Source organism: Bos indicus x Bos taurus, chromosome 12 (assembly GCF_003369695.1).
Source record: "Bos indicus x Bos taurus breed Angus x Brahman F1 hybrid chromosome 12, Bos_hybrid_MaternalHap_v2.0, whole genome shotgun sequence".
In the NCBI taxonomy this organism is placed as follows: domain Eukaryota; kingdom Metazoa; phylum Chordata; class Mammalia; order Artiodactyla; family Bovidae; genus Bos; species Bos indicus x Bos taurus.
Window position 1 is genome coordinate 70,389,349 of NC_040087.1, and position 22,204 is coordinate 70,411,552.

Below are 22,204 nucleotides of genomic sequence, written 5' to 3' on the forward strand. Positions count from 1 at the left end.
CTGTAAAGCTTTTGATTTCTCCTTCATATTTGAATGAGATCCTTGATGGGTATAGTAATCTTGGTTGTATGTTGCCAGAGTCCAACTCCAGCAGCCAGGGATTCAACCTGAAAAGATGGACGGTGTCAGTGATGAGGCAGCCTCTCAATTTTCTTTTGGACTGCCTGTTTATTTCAAGTTTAAGATTCTCTTTTATACTTTTACAAAAACATTAGGCCAGAGGCTTGACATATACAGTTCTCCCTCTCCCAGATTTATTATCTCCATAAATCATTGTTGCTCTTCAAACAGAGTTCCTGCTTCAGTGATTCTCTCAGAATCAGCCTTATCATCTATTATCTACCTTCTCTAATGTGTCCTATAGTTAACTTGTGATTACATTGTAACTCATGCTACATTCCTCAGTTTACTACTCATCTTCCTAAATCCTGTTTGCCCCTAACATCCTTAGCTCACTTAAAAAGGCTTCTAGCTATAGTGTCTCTAAAAATTCCTAACTTCTATAAGCTATAGTAAAATATGCTAACTGTGCAACATTACTTAAATATTTAACTTTTAACTGTTTTAATTATTTCTAAGCCCTAAATTCAGTAAACTCCTTTGCCATAAACATTCTCCTCACAAATAGGCTTCAAATAGCAATCCCTTCCATGGCCTCAAGCTATGGCCTATGTGCTCATCCTGGAACTATCTTGTATAAAAATCCTTGAACAAATGTCAATGATTAACTTTATGAATTATTTTCTGAGCACAGCTGTAGAAGGCTTTGTGCCTTCTCATGCTCCTCTCAAGAACAATAAGCACCTTAATATTCCTTTTCAGTCAACTCAGGCAAGAAGAGGAAAAGACAAGTCAGAATTACAAAGCCTAACTCCTTCATCCCGGGGCTGTGCCTGTGGAATGAGGAGAGGGGTCTGTTGCCATGCCTCCATTTTGTCAGTAATTTCTAACACGGCTCCCAACAGTACGTTTTTCTCTTTCATCACTTTAAGTATGTTCTGCCATTCCCTTCTGACCTGAAGAGTTTCTATTGAAAGATTAGCTGTTTTCCTAATGGGGGTGTTATTTGTTGCTTTTCCCTTGCTGCTTTTAATATTTGCTCTTTGTGTTTTATCTTCATTAGTTTGATTAATATGTGTCTTGGGGTCTTTATCCTTGGGTTTATCCTGTTTGGGACTCTCTGGGTTTCTTGACTTGGGTGGCTATTTCCTTCCCCATTTTAGGGACATTTTCAACTATTATCTCCTCGAGTATTTTCTCATGGCATTTCTTTTTGTTTTCTTCTTCTGGGACTCCTATGGTTCGAATGTTGGGCATTTAACATTGTCCCAGAGGTCTCTGAGGTTGTCCTCATTTCTTGTAGTTCTTTTTTCTTTTTTCCTCTCTGCTTCATTGATTTCCATCATTCTACCTTCCACCTCACCTATCCTATCTTTTGCCTCAGTTATTCTACTGTTGGTTTCCTCCAGAGTGCTTTTGATCTCAGTTATTGCATTATTCATTATTGATTGACTCTTCTTTATTTCTTCTAGGTCTTTGTTAAACATTTCTTGCATCTTCTCAATCCTTGTCTCTAGTCTATTTATTTGTAACTCCATTTTGTTTTCAAGATGTTGGACCATCTTTCTTATCATTATTCTGAATTCTTCTCCAGGTATTCTCCCTATCTGTACCTCTTTTGTTTGGTTTGATGGGCATTTATCATGTTCTTTACCTGCTGTATATTTCTATGCCTTTTCATTTTGTTTAGATTGCTGTGTTTGGGATGGCCTTTCTGTAGGCTGGAAGTTTGTGGTTCCTCTTTTTGTAAAGCTAGCTCCCTGTGGGTGGGGTTGGACGAGTGGTTTTCAAGGTTTCCTGGTTAGGTGCTGGGACCAGCCCAACAACAAACTGACACGAGGGAGCAGTGCCACAGAAGAATAAAGAAAACTAAGACTCAAAAATAAGGTGAGGATCAGGGGCCTGATGCCATTCGCAGGCAAAAGCCAAGATCCTGATCCGTGCAGGCTTTTTATTGCTAACATATAGACTGTGGGGGTATCCTGCCATGGTCTATTCATTTTTACAGGAAGCCATACTCCAGATCTGATTTTAGAATATATAGAGAATAGTCATTCTGAAACTGGAGAGAAGAATTGATACAAGTGTAAAAGGAACAATTTTGACAAGTAAGTAACCCAGAAGAGGAATTATAAAAAGTAGGTCCTGTCAAAAATACAAAAGGTAAATGAACAGATGCTTTAATCCAATGGGCTGAATATTTATCAAAATGTAAGGAATGACCAGATGCTATCGAGTTAAATTGCCCCCTCCATGCTGTTATGGGTTGGAAGGCAGCTGATATTTTCCACAATTCTGAATGTAAAGGCATACAAGGTAATTTAGGTAAGGGAGGGCAGAAACTCCCTCCATGCCAATGTATAGAGCTAATAACAATGTTATTGATAGAGTCTAAAGTATTGTTTAACAATATAGGCAAATCCAAATTATTATTTTTGTCCAAAGGATCTCCTTTGGGGTTCCAATCAGTAATTCTCCATCAGAAGTATTGGGCATAATGTGTCCAGTATTAGTTTTCCATAATTTCCATTGTACCCAATGTTCTATTCCAGATTTTATAGAAATAATACATTTCGGTAGATGGGGTGGAAACATAGTAGTATTTTCTCCTGTGATATTAAAGGAAATGCTTCTAATAAGAAAAAAAGCAATAAATGCTGTAGAGGGTGTGGAGAAAAGGGAAACCTCTTACACTGTTGGTGGGAATGCAAACTAGTACAGCCACTATGGAGAACAGTGTGGAGATTCCTTAAAAAACTGGAAATAGAACTGCCATATGACCCAGCAACCCCACTGCTGGGCATACACACTGAAGAAACCAGAAGGGAAAGAGACACGTGTACCCCAATGTTCATCGCAGCACTGTTTATAATAGCCAGGACATGGAAGCAACCTAGATGTCCATCAGCAGATGAAGGATAAGAAAGCTGTGGTACATATACACAATGGAGTATTACTCAGCCATTAAAAAGAATACATTTGAATCAGTTCTAATGAGGTGGATGAAACTGGAGCCTATTATACAGAGTGAAGTAAGCCAGAAAGAAAAACACCAATACAGTATATTAATGCATATATATGGAATTTAGAAAGATGGTAATGACAACCCTGTATGTGAGACAGCAAAAGAGACACAGATGTATAGAACAGTCTTTGGACTCTGTGGGAGAGGGAAGGGGGGAATGATTTGGGAGAATAGCATTAAAACATGTATAATATCATATAAGAAATGAATTGCCAGTCCAGGTTTGATGCAGGATACAGGAAGCTTGGGGCTGGTGCACTGGGATGGCCCAGAAGGATGGTATGGGAGGGAGGTGGGAGGGGGGTTCAGGATGGGGAACACGTGTACACCCGTGGCAGATGCATGTTGATGTATGGCAAAACCAATACAATATTGTAGAGTAAAAAAAAAAAAAAAAAAAAATCTGAAATGCAGATTAAAAAAAAAATGAGTTTTGGTCCCTTGAGGTTCTTTTACTATAGATAACCAACTTTGTAATCCTCTTTTAAGACAATGAGGTTCCACTCCCATATATAGGGGTAAGATCTGTTCCCACAGTATAATTAACACTAACCTTTGAAAGTTGTCGGGTCTCTTCTTCTGGTTTTAAAGGAAGGCTCGGGTCAAAACATCTCAGTAACCAAGAAGAGTCATTTATGAAAATTGGAAAAGAATAATCCTCCCACATAATTGGCCTTAATAGGGGAGGATTGGGCACATATGCCCAATAAGTATGATTGGCACCTACCTTAGTAGTTACCACAGATAACATAGCCAAGAACAAGGTAGCCAAGGTCAAAGGCTGTCCCTGTTCTTTGACCAATTTTTCCTATTCAATGGTCAATTTCTTCAATTGACCCCAAGTGGGCGGTTTGGCTTTGTTGGTCCTTGGAGCTGGTTTGGGGCAGTTGCTGATCATCAGTCTTATTATCCCCATCATTGGCGGCTCTCCAGGAGGATCAATGTCAAACCATGTCCTCTTCTTTCCTTACTTTGACATGGCTTCCTGGTATCCAATGGTGTTGTCCATCATCTGAAATGACAAGAGCATAACCTCGTCCTTTCTTAAGTCTAAAGCCCTTACACAAATTGTTCATAGCATTTTCCAACCATACTGGAGTATTATCTGCAATCATTTGACCAGGAGTATAATTTTCACTAAGAATGGTATTCTGAAAATGCAATGTTACTGCTGGCATTGTATGATCCAATCGTAAATCCAAAAAATTTAAAGTAAATTAACTTGGGCTAATTTCTCTTTTGGTGTCATCAGTATGCCATACTTTTCTCCCCCTTTCTTTTTAAAAAATATATTTTTCAGAGTATGATGAGTGTGTTCAAGACCACAATGAGTGATCTTGAGAATTATATGGAATACCTGTAGAATGAGAAATATTCCAACCAGATAAAAATTTTGCAAAACCATGACTCACATATGCAGGGCCATTATCAGTTTTAACATGTTTTGGTAGGCCCATGTAAGAAAAGGCCTGCAAAAAACGTGAGATAACATGAGCAGATGTTTCTTCAGAATGAGCAGAAGCATAAATCATGCCCAAATATGTATCCACAGAAACATGAACAGCTCCCAAACGTCCAAAAGAAGGGACATGAGTAACATCAGTCTGCCACATATCATTGGGATAAAGGCCTCTGGGATTAACCCCTGTAGTTGTAGGATCAAATTTTCTGGCCTCTTGTCTGGATAATTGAAATTTATTCATCAAGCCATGTATATTTATATGTGTGAGTTGATGAAATTCATAATGAGTAAGAAAAACAATTAACAAAGAGTTGATGGAATCATTGCCCTTTGCCAATGGTCCAAGCAATTTAGAATGAGATCTGATATGTGTAATGTGAAAAGGGGCAGAATGAAGCCTTACTATACTTTGTAATTGAGATAACATTGTAATAATAGATGATTTAGAAGAAGCCTTTGGTAGAGATATGGTTTCAATGATTTGTGTTATCTGTATAGCATACTGAGAATCTGATATAATATTTAAAGCTGTAGAAACATCCTGTAATAAGGTAACAATAGCCTCTAATTCATCTTGTTGAACAGAGGCTAGGGTAGATTGACAAACCTTTGTTGTGGGTACAGTATAATCAGCTTTGAGAGTTTTATTTGTGTCAGTAAAATACATGGGGGCATGAACAAGAGGAATTGTTTTAGTAATAATAAGAATTATCCATTTGTGTTTAGCAGCAAAAGTAATCAAAGGTGACTTTGGAAAATGGTTATGAACCTCACCTATGAAATCAGCAATGGCGATTTGCCAATCCATACTGGTAACAAATAATCTATGGATTTGATCATTAGTGAAAGGAAAAACAGTTTCACATGGACCATAACCAGAAAGTTGTATACATCTGGATCTCATTTTTGAAATAAGAAAGGAAATAAGCATTATGTAAGTAGTCATTATTTTCTCAGGAGTGTGGGATAAACTTCCCCATTCAAGGATACCCAGCAGTTGTCATAATATTCCTGTAGGGGAATCTAAAGCAGGAAAAATAAGTAAAGAAATTGGAACAGTTAGATCTACTTGTTTATCTTGTCTTTGCTATATAGCTTGATTTACAAGATCCAATTTCTGTTTAGCCTGTTCTGTTAGTATACGGGATCTGTTTAAATCAGATTCTCCTTGTAGGATTTGAAATATATGTGTTAAGGAATGACTGGGAATTCCTAAAGATGGTTGTAACCAATTTATATCTCTTAAATAATTTCTGAAAATCATTTAAAATTTTCAAGGCATCAGTTTGAATTTGTATTTTTTGTGGTTTAATAATATTTTTTTGCAATATATATCCTAAATAGGTATATGGTTCCTGCTCTTGTGATTTATCGACAGCAATATATAACCCATATTCTTTTAATTTAATCTCTGTATTTAAGAAAATACATTGAAGTTCCTCAGCAGAAGGAGAAGCTAAAAGAATATCATTCATATAGTGGATAATATAAGCATGAGGGAATTGTTTTCTAATAAATTTAAGTGGTTGGGAGATGTATAATTGACATAATGTAGGACTATTAAGCATTCCTTGTGGCAATACCTTCCAGTCATATCGAGACACTGGTTTTTTATTATTAATTGATGGTATAGTAAAAGCAAAATGGAAAACATTAGACTCTTATAGAGGAATAGTATAAAAACAATCTTTAAGATCAAAGATTTTTATTTTCCAATTTCATGGTATCATAGAAGGTGACGGAATGCCTGGTTGTAAAGCACCCATAGGTTTGATTATAGCATTAATTTTTCTTAAATCAGTTAACATTCTCCACTTCCCAGATTTCTTCTTAATAACAAAGACAGGAGAATTCCAAGGACTACTAGTTGAGGTGATATGATTAAAAGATACTTGTTCCTCTACTAGCTGTTCAAGAGCCTGTAACTTTTCATGTGATAGGGGCCACTGGTCTGTCCAAGTAGGCTCATCAGATTTCCATGTCAACTTAAGTGCTGTTTTTGTTGTTTGCCAGTTCAGTTCAGTTCAGTCGCTCAGTCGTGTCCAATTCTTTGCGACCCCATGAATCGCAGCATGCCAGGCCTCCCTGTCCATCACCAACTCCCGGAGTTCACTCAGACTCATGTCCATCGAGTCAGTGATGCCATCCAGCCATCTCATCCTCTGTCATCCCCTTCTCCTCCTGCCCCCATTCCCTCCCAGCATCAAAGTCCTTTCCAATGAGTCAACTCTTCCCATGAGGTGGCCAAAGTACTGGAGTTTCAGCTTTAGCATCATTCCTTCCAAAGAAATCCCAGGGCTGATCTCCTTCACAATGGACTGGTTGGATCTCCTTGCAGTCCAAGGGACTCTCAAGAGTCTTCTCCAACACCACAGTTCAAAAGCATCAATTCTTCAGTGCTCAGCTTTCTTCACAGTCCAATTCTCACATCCATACATGACCACAGGAAAAACCATAGCCTTGACTAGATGAACCTTTGTTGGCAAACTAATGTCTCTGCTTTTGAATACGCTATCTAGGTTGGTCATAACTTTTCTTCCAAGGAGTAAGCTTCTTTTAATTTCATGGCTGTAGTCACCATCTGCAGCGATTTTGGAGCCCCCAAAAATAAAGTCTGACACTATTTTCACTGTTTCCCCATCTATTTCCCATGAAGTGATGGGACCGGATGCCATGATCTTCGTTTTCTGAATGTTGAGTTTTAAGCCAACTTTTTTCACTCTTCTCTTTCACTTTCATCAAGAGGCTTTTTAGTTCCTCTTCACTTTCTGCCATAAGGGTGGTGTCATCTGCATATCTGAGGTTATTGATATTTCTCCTGGCAATCTTGATTCCAGCTTGTGCTTCTTCCAGCCCAGCGTTTCTCATGATGTACTCTGCATAGAAGTTAAATAAGCAGGGTGACAATATACAGCCTTGACATACTCCTTTTCCTATTTGGAACCAGTCTGTTGTTCCATGTGCAGTTCTAACTGTTGCTTCCTGACCTGCATATAGGTTTCTCAAGAGGCAGGTCAGGTGGTCTGGTATTCCCATCTCTTTCAGAATTTTCCACAGTTTACTGTGACCCACACAGTCAAAGGCTTTGGCATAGTCAAAAAGCAGAAATAGATGTTTTTCTGGAACTCTCTTGCTTTTCCGGTGATCCAGCAGTGGCCTCCACTAAAAAGCCTGTGTATTTTGAACAGGATTGTATCCTATATTTACCATAATTTGTTTAACTTGAGAAGATATAATAAGACTTGTTACATAAGCTGTCCATTGCATAAATAGATCTCGTCCACATAAATTAATAGGGATATCTGCAACTAAAGGTTGTAAAGTAGCAGGTTGTTGTTTGGGGCCTGAACAGGTCAAAATATTAGTACTTTTTTGAATATTTTGCATAGTTCTAATTCCTGATGCTGGGAAAGATTGAGAGCAGGAGGAGAAGGGGACGACAGTGGATGAGATGCCTGAATGGCATCACTGACTCGATGCACATGAGTTTGGGTGAACTCTGGGAGTTGGTGATGGTCAGGGAAGCCTGGTGTGCTGCAATTCATGGGGTTGCAGAGAGTTGGACACAACTGAGCAACTGAACTGAACTAAATAATGAATGATGTTGAACATCTTTTCATGTTATTATTAGCCATCTATATCTTTTCTTTGGAGAAATGTCTGCTTAGGGCTTTTGCCCACTTTTTGATTGGGTTATTTGTTTTTCTGTTATTGATTTATATAAGCTGCTTGTATATTTTTGAAATTAACCCTTGTCAGTTGTTTCATTTGCTATTATTTTTTCCCATTCTGAGGGTTGTCTTTTCACCTTGTTTGCAGTTTCCTTTACTGTGCAAAAGCTTTTAAATTTACTTAGGTCCCATTGTTAATTTTTTTTATTTCCTTTACTGTAGGAGGTGGGTCATAGAGGATCTTGCTGTGATTTATATCATAGTGTTCTGCCTATGTTTTCCTCTAAGATTCCATAGTTTATGGTCTTATATTTAGATCTTTAATCCATTTTGAGTTTATCTTTGTGTATGGTGTTAGGAAGTATTTTAATTTCACTCTTTTTCATGTAACTATCCAGTTTCCCCAGCAGCACTTATTGAGTAAACCATCTTTGCCCCATTGTATGTCCTTGCCTCCTTTGTCAAAAATAAAGGTACCAGTGATTTTGTTAGTGCTTTGGTTGCAAAGACGTAGAAGTTTTGAAAGATTTACCCTAAGCTTACTTGTACTGTAGTCGGTGTTGTTTTTAATGATCATTTTTGCAGAATGCATCATTTTTCAGGAACAGGTATATTGTATTATAATAGAAATCCTATACTTTGTTTATACTTAGTGAATGTTTAATAAATCCTGACAGATTTTTTATAATTATATCACAAGAATTTTAATAAGTGATTTCAAGGAATGAATGTACTGACAATGAACCAAATTACAAGATCACTTGAATTGTCTAGAATATAAAAGCTTTAAAAGTCATAATAATTTGCATGGTATAGTTACTACTACTATTTTAGAGAAGCAGAGATAACATTTAATTTTCACAGTTTGATGAACAATCATCCATTAGTTTGATAAGCTGAGTAACAGGAAACCGTACTTGTTTTTCAAACCATTTGCAAACTGTAAAAAAGCAGCTGGTCACACAATGCACAACCATTAAACTGCAGTCCTATTGACAATCCTTGGCTTGACAGGGCCGTAGGGACACTCACCACTGGCAGTTCTGCCATATTACAGTCTGTGTAAAAATATCACCATGGGCAATTCTGCCATATTACAGTCTGTGTAAAAATATCACCCTGGGCAATTCATATTCTGTTGTCTTCTTTGATGCACTTTGCGTATGGCACTGCCTCACTCAAGGCAGTGGGAGTTAGCAAAACATCTACTCCAGAGTTAAAAACATTCACAAAATCATTAGTAATGAGTCATCTCACTTTCTCTGCTTTGATAAAATAGTTCTCATAATTTTCTTTTAATAAGAAAGTTTCCTGAGAGGATTATTCCCCACACCATATCATTGAACCCTTCTTGTTTAGTTGCAGCATACATGGCTTCAGTAGACACATCAATGTCAAATCAGTGACCATATTCTAACCTATCAAATCTTGCCATATTTGATGCCACTTCTGATGTACACAGTACATGGTAGCAGACAAATGAATAACTGGTTGGGGCAGGGACACTTCAATTACTTTGGCCCCTTCAGACTCAAAGAGATTAGCAGCTTTGGACCAAAAAGATTGTACTTCACTTGACAATTCTGGTATAAGACATTCCTTTGGAATTCCTATACATCATTTGCTCTCACCTGTTAAACTTGGAAGCATAAATGGTTTTAACAGGATCTTGAATTGTGGTAGAATCTTAGAGATCATGCCCAGCTAGTATACTCAACACATTGGTGCATCATCCACATATCTAGTTAAGATTCTGGGCACATCATTGAATTCACCAGGGGGAGTGAGGCCATGACAAGAAACTAAGTCATAGCTGGATTTTAAACCAACAACCTCATAGGGGGCAGCTGGATTGCTGGTTGATCCTCTGGAATCCGGTCCTAAAGCAATGAAGCAAGTGAATGCTGACACAGCCACTGCACTCCCTCCTGAGCTTCCTCCAGTTATAAGCCAATTTGAATCCTTATTTTCACCATGAGACTTCTGCTTCCTCTTTTCTCTATATTGTTTGAATAACTCCATGGGTTTATAAATGGTCCAAAAATTCCATCTGTGCTTCTGTATCCCCTAGCAGACTCATGTAAGTTTGTTTTTACCATTAACAGAGCTTCCTGATCCAACAACCTCTGTGGAATTTAAGGTGATACTTAACTTTTCAGTATGTTTGATGCACATGTTGTCTCAATGCCAGATGTGCTAAAGTTGTCTTTTACTGCAATAGGAATTTCATCTAAATTCCACAGTGAGTGACCTTATATCTTTCCTCTGATTCTTCAACTTGCTTTAAGACCACCTCTTCTGATATAGTAACTTGGTCTTCTTGATAAAGGAGAGCTATCCTTGACAGAGCTCAGTTGGAGTAACTTGGCCTTGTTCTAGTGCCACAGAAACTTCTTGGAGGGTCCAACCCAACATGGTCCTTGTGCCCTGCCTGCCACCACCAGGGCCTGGTGACAAAGGAGGAAGAGGAACAGTTGTACTTTTGAAGTAGAAGGTGGTTATCAAATTTGTAGCTTTATGGCACAATAAATAAGGGTGTCAAGGACTTGAAGGCTATTTATGAGGTTTAGGGTAGTAGGTTACTATTCACGTCCATTTTCTTTTTCGAACATCATCACATATTTGTTTCAGTTGCCCCCTGTGTTGGTTAAGATTCTGTGCCTATAGGTCCTAGAATTATGCATGGTAAAACTACTTTTCACAGAAATATAGTTTGTTTTTCACTCATGCAAGAAACCTTATAAGGCTTTGTATCTGTTTTCTGGGACTGCCATAACCAAGTACTACAAACCAGGTGGTTAAAACAATAGAAATTTATTGTTTCCCAGTTGTGGAGGTTGGAAGTCTGAAATCAAGGTGTCAGCAGGCTTACTGATCCCTCTAAATTCTGGTCACAGGGAGAATTTTTCTTTGCCTCTTCTAGATTTTGGTGGTTGCAGGCAAACCTTGGGTTCCTTGGTTTTTAACTGCCACCACTCCAGTTTCCGTTTTCTTTAGGTGGCTGTTTTTTGACTGTGTTTGTCTCCTTATAAAGGCATCAGTCATATTGGATTTAGGGCCAACCCGACTCTAGTATAATTGCATCTTAATCAGACCCTAATTCCAAATACAGTCACGTTTTGATGTAACTGGAGTTCCTAGATAGGACTTCAGTGTATCATTTGGGAGAGGGATATAATTTAACCTGTAACAAGCTCCATGGCTAGTATGATCCTCCATGATGTCAAATGCATTGATCTTGACCATGCTGGCAGCCTCCAAGGCCCAGGCCATGGGGTGGAGAAAGATCCTGGTTGTTGTCACCTTCCAGGATTTAGTCACGTGGCTGCTCCTATTTATTCAGGAGGCTGGAGAGAGAGGGCTTCTTTCCAGGTTGCCATGTGCAGCTAAAACCCAAGGTTTTGTTAGCACAGAAGAAAGAGAGCAGGTTTTGAGGACAGCCAGTAGTCTCTACCACATGTTCATAGTACTTGAGGGTGGGGGTGGGAGTGGTCTCTGTTGTTCAATTTCTTTCTCACTGTGTGTTTTCTCATTGGATTATTTTTAGCATTTAAAGGGTAAGAGGGAATTTCCTGTATATGATTATATTAGATTTCTAATGATTTTCAAGACTTTATTTTATTCAGCTAAATTGCATTGAATAGTTCCTATTAATAATTGTGTGGAAAATAGCAAGAAGTGGAAGATGTGATCATTCTGTTGAGGAGGAGAGGACTTTGACTCAGGAGCAGAGACAAGTATTTGTGAAAAGATGCTTGTGAAAAGTAAGAAAGAGATAGAGACTTAATAGCATTATCTTTTAAGAATGATGATTTTAATGATAGTTATTGACAACCAGTGATAGGGATTTGATACACAGGAGGAGGAAAGTAGAGTAAGGCTTTCATTCGGAGTTTTTTCCATAGGTCTTATGTTCCCAGCCTGTCCTTTGCCACCCAACTGCTAAAGGCCTGGGAATGACCTTCTACTCTGTGTTCCCAGCAGTGTTGCATGGTGCTTGGAACCTGGTGGGATTCAGTAAATATTTATGAAATCATTTTATGTCAAAACCTGTTTGTATTATTAATGACATAATAAAAATGTCCCAGTTCTTGATGTGTTCAAATTTGGAGACATATTTGTTCTTTAAAGGGGAGCCAGTATACTTGTTAAGAAAGTTACAAAGGTAGTTCCTTGGCCTGAAATTTGTGTGTGTGTGTGTGTGTGTACATATATACACACTATAAGCTATATGTGTATACTGTATGTACTATATTATATGCTATAATACTTTATACTACATATTATTTAGTATTTCTAATGACCTAACATTGGACTTACCTGGTGGCTCAGACGGTAAAGCATCTGTCTAGAATGTGGGAAACCTGGGTTTAAGCCCTGGGTTGGGAAGATCCCCTGGAGAAGGAAATGGCAGTCCACTCCAGTACTATTGACTGGAAAATCTCATGGACAGAGAAGCCTGGTAGGCTACAGTCTATGGGGTTGCAAAGAGTCGGACACGACTAAGTGACTTTACTTCACTTCAGTGACCTAACATAATGAAATACAGTTTTAAAATATATTGCAAATTTCATGGAAGCAATTATTTTGCTTGTGCTTTGTTCCTATAGTTTAAACAATCTGTGTATTTTCTTTTTCTGTAGAACTTTCTGTTACTTGATGAGCTACCACAGTGTGATCATCAGCTGCCATCAGATGGTAAAAGAGTTGTGAATGTGCAAGATTTCACTGGTTTTTGGGATAAGGTAACAAATCCTTAATTTCATGATTGTGACTGCTAAAGGACAACTGTGACATAGATTTATTGGAGGATTTTGAGGTTTTACACATGATACAAAATGTGACTTGCCCATTTACAATGGAAGTATGTTATAAAAAGTCTGAATCAGGAATGAGGTTTGCAATTAACAGAGATTAAAAATAAAGATGGTTGTTTTGCAGCATTAGCCTGCAGTCTTCCTGGTCTACCAGCTCCCCAATTAAGGTCTTTTCCTTGCCTCAAAACCTTGTCTCTCAGATTCATTACCTGTCATGCGGTGAGCAGAGCGAGTTTGGACTCGGTAACAATTTGGCTTAGCCAGCCAGCAGCCTTGCTGCTTGTGGCTAGCCGACACCAATCAGGGAATATTGGAGCAAGACCCTAGCAGCTGCTGGGATCATTTGTCCTGAGGTTCTTTCCTTCAAGATTCCCTGAATGGGTACTGGCTTCCCTCAGCTTGACAATTGAGACAAGGAACTGACAAACTTCTAGAGTCAACAGACTTGATTTCAGTTATAGGGTAAGTCTACCCAATTTGATAGCTGATTCAACTGGTTCACTTGTTTTGAGTGTCGTTTTGTGTTAAGAGCTGACAGGCTTGATTTTGAAGGGTAAGTTGCTCCAGTGTGCACACCAGGGACATTTTTTCCCCTCAATCTGGGCTTTTCCTTTACAGGACAAGCTAATTTGGTTGGGTACCTGTTTACAGAGGGGAGGTGTTGTTGGACTCTACCCTGAACCAGTTCATTGGGAACTAGTTCTCATGGGGCAAGCCCACCATAGCTCATATGTAGGGTACATTTATTTACCTGATTTGGGAACTGGCTCAGTTGGAACCGGTTCATTTGGGAGCTAGTTCTTGTGGGAGTGGGTAACCTAGATAGAATTAGTTAATTTGTTTTATAGGGTAAATGTATTTACCCTGTTGGTGGCCGGTTCATCTGTATGCATTGATGCTGGAATCTGTCTTGTACCATTTTTGTTGGAAATTGTCTGCATCTTTTGTGTTTTGGTGTTTTGTGTTTTGCAAAAATGGGAAATATTTCATCTGTCCTGAAGGAAAGATATTTGGGGTGCATATTAGATATGTTAAGATCAAAAGAGCAATGGCCTCTGTATGGCTCACAATTAAACAATCTGACAGTCAGAAGTGCTTTACAAAGCACTTCTTTGTAAAGAAAAAAATTCCTGTCTTTACAAAGGAGAGGAATGCTCTGGTAATGAACATGCCCGGGGTGGGTGGGTGGGTGGGGGGGGGACGGTCCCTTGGACTTGAGGCATCCAATTCTAATTTCCCCTACAGGAACTCCAGAGAAAGAAATGGCAAACCACTGTGGTATGCTTGGTTGGAGAATTTCATGGACAGAGGAACCTAGTTGGCTACAATCCATGGGATCACAAAGAGTCAGACACGACTGAGAAACTAACACTTGCTAACACTAAAAATAAAGTCAGCCTGAGGCATTTGACACATTATTATTTATCTCACTTTCAAGAGAACTTTCAAAGGGTTATCATATTTTGAACTTGAAGTAAATGCATTTATAATATTAGAATTTGTAGAATTGGAGAGACAAAATGCTGCAGTATAGAAAGGGTTAACTAACAAATACACAATCAGTTGTTAGAGACCAGAGACTTTGGATGCAATCAGTGTATGCTTTTTTGCCTTAATGTTATCAAGTATCTTATTACATAGTGTGAGTGTTTGCATCTTTGCTGGGGTAGGGTGGGGATCCTCTATGCTAAGCTTCTGGATGGTTCTGGCTACTTCTGTGGCGGCCAGGGGCAGGAGGAGAGAGCAGGTGGGCATAGTGAGTACCAGTGATTCCAAGTTGAAGAGTTATACTGTGTGACAAGCTGACAGGGAGAACTGGTGAAATCACAAAGATTTTCCCAGCACTTGGTTTATTTCTGAAATTTAGCAAATAGGAAAAACAATAGGGACCACTCTCCAAAAGGTCTCAAGTTTGCACTCCCAGTGCAGCCCCATTACAGACAACTGAAAGTCTCCTCCTGCCTCCAGCTTTATAGTTCTTTGTGCATATCCTCCTGTATCAGTGTGGATTAATCAGGAGAACCTACAGCAGGGGCGAGGGGATTCCATGCAGGAAATTAGTTACATAGGAGATGAAAGAACAAAAAAGGCAAAGCAGTGGTGGATGAGGCAGCTCAGCGATTAGCAAAGGCAGGAAGCTGCTCCCAACCCAGGACAGGAAGGACTCAGGGAGGAGACACCTCTACCAGAGGGTCTACCCTCCAGATCAGAGTCTGGGAGCCTGGCTGCTGTCAGAGTGGGGACACAGAGCAAATGTCCAGACTCTGTAGACTCCTCCTGTCTTTCATCCCAGTGACTCTGTTGTGCCACCTGCATTGTGTTCACCTACTTCTGACTCAGCACCTTTCATCTCCACCAGTAAGACAGTAGTATGTTCTATATAAATATATAGAAAACTATATACAACAACATCCCTATACCTTTTGCACATGGGAACTCATATAAGGTGGCTGACCTACCCTACCTTAATAGAGTAGATTTGCCCCCTGCTTGGTATTTTTTGTCATAATCCACTTGAAGCATTTATGGAAAGTACCACTAAAATTCCATTATGATGTTAAATTTATGTGAATGTTGACACATACTTTGTATGTTGTTTTTCAGTCGCTAAGTCGTGTCTCTTTGTGACCCCATGGACTGTTGCCCACCAGGCTCCTCTGTCTGTGGGGATTCTCCAGGCAAGAATACTGCAGTGGGTTTCCATGCCCTTCTCCAGGGTATCTTCCCAACCCAGGGATCAAACCCAGGTCTCCTGCATTGCAGGTGGATTCTTTACCTTCCCAGCTACCATATGACAAATTACCAAATTTCTCTTATATCAAACTATGCAACATTATAAACTAAGATGTTTTGTTCTTCTTTCAAGAACTTCCAAGAACATGTTCTTAGACTTCTGTACAACTTGCATAATTGTACAGAACACTCTATTGTGTTGTCCTGGACTTGCCTATAGAAAGATTGTGCACCTTGGCAGAGTCATTAGTAGTTTAGTTCAGTGCAGTCGCTCAGTCGTGTCCAACTTTTGCGACCCCATGAATCACAGCATGCCAGGCCTCCCTGTCCATCATCAACTCCCGGAGTTCACTCAGACTCACATCCATCGAGTCAGTGATGCCATCCAGCCATCTCATCCTCTGTCGTCCTCTTCTCCTCCTGCCCCCAATCCCTCCCAGCATCAAAGTCTTTTCCAATGAGTCAACTCTTCCCATGAGGTGGCCAAAGTACTGGAGTTTCAGCTTTAGCATCATTCTTTCCAAAGAAATCCCAGGGCTGATCTCCTTCAGAATGGACTGGTTGGATCTCCTTGCAGTCCAAGGGACTCTCAAGAGTCTTCTCCAACACCACAGTTCAAAAGCATCAATTCTTCAGTACTCAGCTTTCTTCACAGTCCAACTCTCACATCCATACATGACCACTGGAAAAACCACAGCCTTGACTAGACGGACTTTTGTTGGCAAAGTAATGTCTCTGCTTTTCAATATTCTATCAAGGTTGGTCATAACTTTTCTTCCAAGGGGTAAGTGGCTTTTAATTTCATGGCTGCAGTCACCATCTGCAGTGATTTTGGAGCCCCCAAAAATAAAGTCAGCCACTGTTTCCACTGTTTCCCCATCTATTTCCCATGAAGTGATGGGACCAGATGCCATGATCTTCGTTTTCTGAATGTTGAGTTTTAAGCCAACTTTTTCACTCTCCTCTTTCACTTTCATCAAGAGGCTTTTTAGTTCCTCTTCACTTTCTGCCATAAGGGTGGTGTCATCTGCATATCTGAGGTTATTGATATTTCTCCTGGCAATCTTGATTCCAGCTTGTGCTTCTTCCAGCCCAGCGTTTCTCATGATGTACTCTGCATAGAAGTTAAATAAGCAGGGTGACAATATACAGCCTTGACATACTCCTTTTCCTATTTGGAACCAGTCTGTTGTTCCATGTGCAGTTCTAACTGTTGCTTCCTGACCTGCATACAGGTTTCTCAAGAGGCAGGTCAGGTGGTCTGGTATTCCCATCTCTTTCAGAATTTTCCACAGTTTATTGTGATCCACACAGTCAAAGGCTTTGGCATAGTCAAAAAGCAGAAATAGATGTTTTTCTGGAATCCTCTTGCTTTTTTGATGATCCAGCGGATGTTGGCAATTTGATCTCTGGTTCCTCTGCCTTTTCTAAAACCAGCTTAAACATCTGGAAGTTCATGGTTCACATATTGCTGAAGCCTGGCTTGGAGAATTTTGAGCATTACTTTACTAGCATGTGAGAGGAGTGCAATTGTGCGGTAGTTTGAGCATTCTTTGGCATTGCCTTTCATTAGTAGTTAGGGGCTGTCAAGTTAGGTCATGGGTGAGAGGGCCCTTGGGAGGGAGAAAGGCAAAGACATTGGAAGTTTTGAAGAGAAACTAAGTCTTAATGAAGCCTCTGCTGTGTTGGGAGGCAGGAGATAGACATGAACTCTAACTGGCTCCACTGGACAGCCAGGTGGACAGGTTGGAGATGGTCTCATGGATACAAGTCTCATTCATGAAAAGATGGGAATTGATCTCAGTCTCTAATCTTTAAAGTATATTTGGGGTATCTCCAAATCTCCACAGGGCAGGGGTTTCAAACTGTTCTCACACAGACTGGGGACTCAGCTGATGATCTTTGTTGAGTCAGTGGTCCCCTGAGCCTGAATAACCAAGAGGGAACATACCCAGGACCCATGGGCTGTCGAGTGCTGCCCCCTTCTGGTTGTGGCAAAGCAGTGCTTGATCCTGAAGCCTAAACTGGGAGGGAACTCAGTGTGTGGCCTTGATAGACTTTGAAATCTGCAGACAGGAATCTGATGTTTGTATTTTGTAGTCTTAACCAAGTGAAAAGTAGTAAAATAGGAACCCTAAGTGTCAGGCAAGAAGAAAGGAGTGGATAAGCTTAAAAATGTTTCTCATGTATTAAAATTTAGTTTCTTCTTTATCAGTTCGGTTCAGTGGCTCAGTCGTGTCGGACTCTTTGTGACCCTATGGACTGCAGCATGCCAGGCCTCCCTGTCCATCACTAACTCTCAGAGCTTACTCAAACTCATGTCCATTGAGTCGGTGATGCCATCCAACCATCTCATTCTCTGTCGTCCCCTTCTCCTCCTGCCTTCCTTCTTTCCCAGCATCAGGGTCTTTTCCAATGAGTCAGTTCTTCCCATCAGGAGGTCAAAGTATTAGAGCTTCAGCTTCAGCATCAGTCCTTCCAATGAATATTCAGGACTGACTTCCTTAGTCTGGTTGGATCTCCTTATAGGCCAAGGGACTCTCAAGAGTCTTCTCCAACACCACAGTTCAAAAGCATCAATTCTTTGGTGCTCAGCTTTCTTTATAGTTCAACTTTCACATCCATACATGACTACTGGAGAAACCATAGCTTTGACGATATGCATCTTTGTTGACAAAGTAACGTCTCTCCTTTTTAATATGCTGTGTAGGTTTTTCATAGCTTTTCTTCCAAGGAGTAAACTCTATTCTTGATACTTTTCATAATACCTATAAAATCTGGCATAATTTGATGATTAAAAGTAAATGTTGTTTTAGCAAGTGACTGTTCCATAATCAGTTCAGTTATTTCCAGAGGAATTTTTCACTTAGAAGATTTTCCAAACTTTTAATCTAGATCCTGTTCCTTTAGTCTTTCAGGCATTTTGCTAATCACATGTGATCACTTTCTTAAGAAAAAGAAAAAAACTAACAGTTATTGAGAAGTTTTCTTAATACTTAGTATATGTAAATGTATACACACACACCCTTAAATCTCTTTACCTTAGAACTTACAGATTACTCAGAAATACAACTTGTGAATGGCATGATGAGTACTCTGTCATTTGCTCTCATGTTGGATTGTACATGCAATAGCACATCTGTTTTGTTTTTTTTTTCTTTTTTTTAACAGAAGTACTTTGTTATCCCTGTTTAGCCAGGGCAGGTAATGCATGTAATAGGTGTAAAATTTACGGCAATCACTGTAACCCATGATGTAATACTTTACATCTATTCCCTTTTTTGTTTTTGTTGGTTTTGGTGTTAAGTTAGAGCTCTAGTGAGATTAGAGCCTGGATTGCCTTTTACAGGAGTTTTTTTTTTTTTTTTTTATGGTTGGCTAAAAAGTTTCTTTGGTTTTAAGTAAAAATAAAAGACATAGTTTTAATTTTCACTAAGAAATTTTTAATTTTTCACAATTTTGGGGTAATTTTTTATTTGCTATTTGCCAAAGAATGCTCAAACTTCCACACAATTGCACTCATCTCACACACTAGTAAAGCAATGCTCAAAACTCTCCAAGCCAGGCTTCAGCAATATGTGAACCATGAACTTCCAGATGTTCAAGCTGGTTTAGAAAAGGCAGAGAAACCAGAGATAAAATTGCCAGCATCCACTGGATCATGGGAAAAGCAAGAGAGTTCCAGAAAAAACATCTATTTCTGCTTTTTGACTATGCCAAAGCCTTTGACTGTGTGGATCACAATAAACTGTGGAAAATTCTGAAAGAGATGGGAATACCAGACCACCTGACCTGCCTCTTGAGAAACCTGTATGCAGGTCAGGAAGCAACAGTTAGAACTGCACATGGAACAACAGACTGGTTCCAAATAGGAAAAGGAGTATGTCAAGGCTGTATATTGTCACCCTGCTTATTTAACTTCTATGCAGAGTACATCATGAGAAACACTGGGCTGGAAGAAGCACAAGCTGGAATCAAGATTGCCAGGAGAAATATCAATAACCTCAGACATGCAGATGACACCACCCTTATGGCAGAAAATGAAGAGGAACTAAAAAGCCTCTTGATGAAGGTGAAAGAGGAGAGTGAAAAAGTTGGCTTAAAACTCAACATTCAGAAAACGAAGATCATGGCATCTGGTCCCATCACTTCATGGGAAATAGATGGGGAAACAGTGGAAACAGTGGCTGACTTTATTTTTGGGGGCTCCAAAATCACTGCAGATGGTGACTGCAGCCATGAAATTAAAAGACACTTACTCCTTGGAAGAAAAGTTATGACCAACCTAGATAGCATATTCAAAAGCAGAGACATTACTTTGCCAACAAAAGTCTGTCTAGTCAAGGCTATGGTTTTTCCAGTGGTCATGTATGGATGTGAGAGTTGGACTGTGAAGAAAGCTGAGTACTGAAGAATTGATGCTTTTGAACTGTGGTGTTGGAGAAGACTCTTGAGAGTCCCTTGTGCTGCAAAGAGATCCAACCAGTCCATCCTAAAGGAGATCAGTCCTGGGTGTTCACTGAAAGGACTGATGCTGAAGCTAAAACTCCAGTACTTTAGCCACCTCATGGGAAGAGTTGACTCATTGGAAAAGACTCTAATGCTGGGAGGGATTGGGGGCAGGAGGAGAAGGGGACGATAGAGGATGAAATGGTTGGATGGCATCACCGACTTGATGGACATGAGTTTGAATAAAGTCCGGGATTTGGTGATGGACAGGGAGGCCTGGCGTGCTGTGATTCATGGGGTCGCAAAGAGTTGGACACAACTGAACTGAACTGAACTGAACTGAACTGATGACCATGTAAATATCATTAACTGCTAGGAAAAGTAGTGTGTAGTCATCACATTTTTTTTTCATGACAGTTCCTCCTACCCTTCTGAAATTTATCCATTTTTCATTTGAGTAGTTTACGTATATAAATCCATCAATAATTCTTTCCTTATTCAGCTGCTTGTCAGTACTATTTTCCATGTGGCCAAAGGGCATGGGTAGTCTTCTTAATATAACTTTTCCTGAAACCCTCTCTCAGAGTTCTTGTTGCTCTGGTTGATTCTCACCAAGAACTTCATTGAAAAACATACTCACCGTTTTGTTCCACTACCTTCTGCCATTTTCCAGGGAATTGCATAATTCCATCTTTTCAAAATTTTTTGATTTTTTGAGCAAATAACTTTTCCAGATACCTTTTACAGTTTTCCAGGAAATTGAATTTTTTCCATTAAGTGGATTTTGTAAAGACTGAAATAAATGGAAGTCCAAAAGTACAATGTCTGGTGAATACGGGGGATCAGTCAGAACTTCCCAGCCAGTCTGTAACAGTTTTGTTGCCTGGTCATCAAAGAAACATGCAGTCTTGTGCTATCCTGATGGGAGATAATGCGTTTTCTGTTGACTTTCTGGATGCTTTTCATAGAGAGCTGCTTTTGGTTGGTCTAATGGGAGCAGTATTTATTGGAATTAATCATTTGGTTTTCCTGAAGGAGCTCATTATAGAGGATTCCATTGCAATGCCACCATACACACATCACCTTCTTTGGATGAGGACTGGCTTTTGATTGTGGTTGGTGCTGGTGCATTTCATTTGCCCATAATCTATTCTGTTCCACAGTATTGTACAGTATCCGTTTTTCATCACCTGTCACAATTTGTTTTAAAAATGGAATGTTTCTGTTACGTTTAAGTGGAGAACTGTGTGCAGAAATATGGTCAAGAAGGGTTTTTTGCTTAACTTCTGTGAAACTCAAATATCAAGGTGATTAACATAACCAAGCTGGTGCAAATGATTTCCATTCAATACTTTGCATGAAATATTTGAATATTTTGAGTATGTCAGCTGTCTCCTGCATGGTATAGCATTGTTTGTTCTCGATGTCTTGATGGAATCTCTTTCAACTTCAACTGGCATACCTAACAGCAGAGCATTGTCCAACAAGAAATATCCAGCACAAAATTTTGCAAACCACTTTTGACACATTTGATCAGTCACAGCACATTCTCCATACACTGCACAAATCTTTTTCTGCATTTCAGTTGCATTTTTACCTCTCTTTAAATAGTAAAGCAAAAAAAGAAAAAGAAATAGTAAAACATAATGTGCCACACGTGTATACCTGTGGCGGATTCATTTTGATATTTGGCAAAACTAATACAATTATGTAAAGTTTAAAAATAAAATAAAATTAAAAAACAAAAACAAAAATAAAATAAATCTATATGTAGAAATAAAACAAAAACAAAAACAAAACTGTTGCTTTTTAATTTTAATATTAAAATGGCTACACAAAAATTCACCAATTTTAAAAAGTTTTTTTAAAATGCATGCTGATATGACAGCTGTCATAATACAATCTTAACGACATTGTTTTGACTAAAGTTAAAGACAACTTAGTGCTACTAGAGCTGTCTTACAGAAAAAACTGAACAGACTTTTTG

General features: G+C 39.2%; 1 protein-coding gene and 1 pseudogene across 3 annotated transcripts in view; one reads left to right on the plus strand and one right to left on the minus strand.

Annotated features, from left to right (window-relative positions):
• LOC113902484 (multidrug resistance-associated protein 4-like) overlaps positions 1-22,204 on the plus strand; it is a 327,639-nt gene that overhangs the window by 121,132 nt on the left and 184,303 nt on the right. For all 3 annotated transcript variants that reach the window (XM_027557819.1, XM_027557818.1, XM_027557820.1), the window contains exon 10: positions 12,862-12,963. In XM_027557819.1, the coding sequence (XP_027413620.1) occupies positions 12,862-12,963 (102 nt within the window). The remainder of the gene's footprint in view (positions 1-12,861; positions 12,964-22,204) is intronic.
• On the minus strand, positions 8,782-11,202 carry LOC113902487 (annotated as a pseudogene).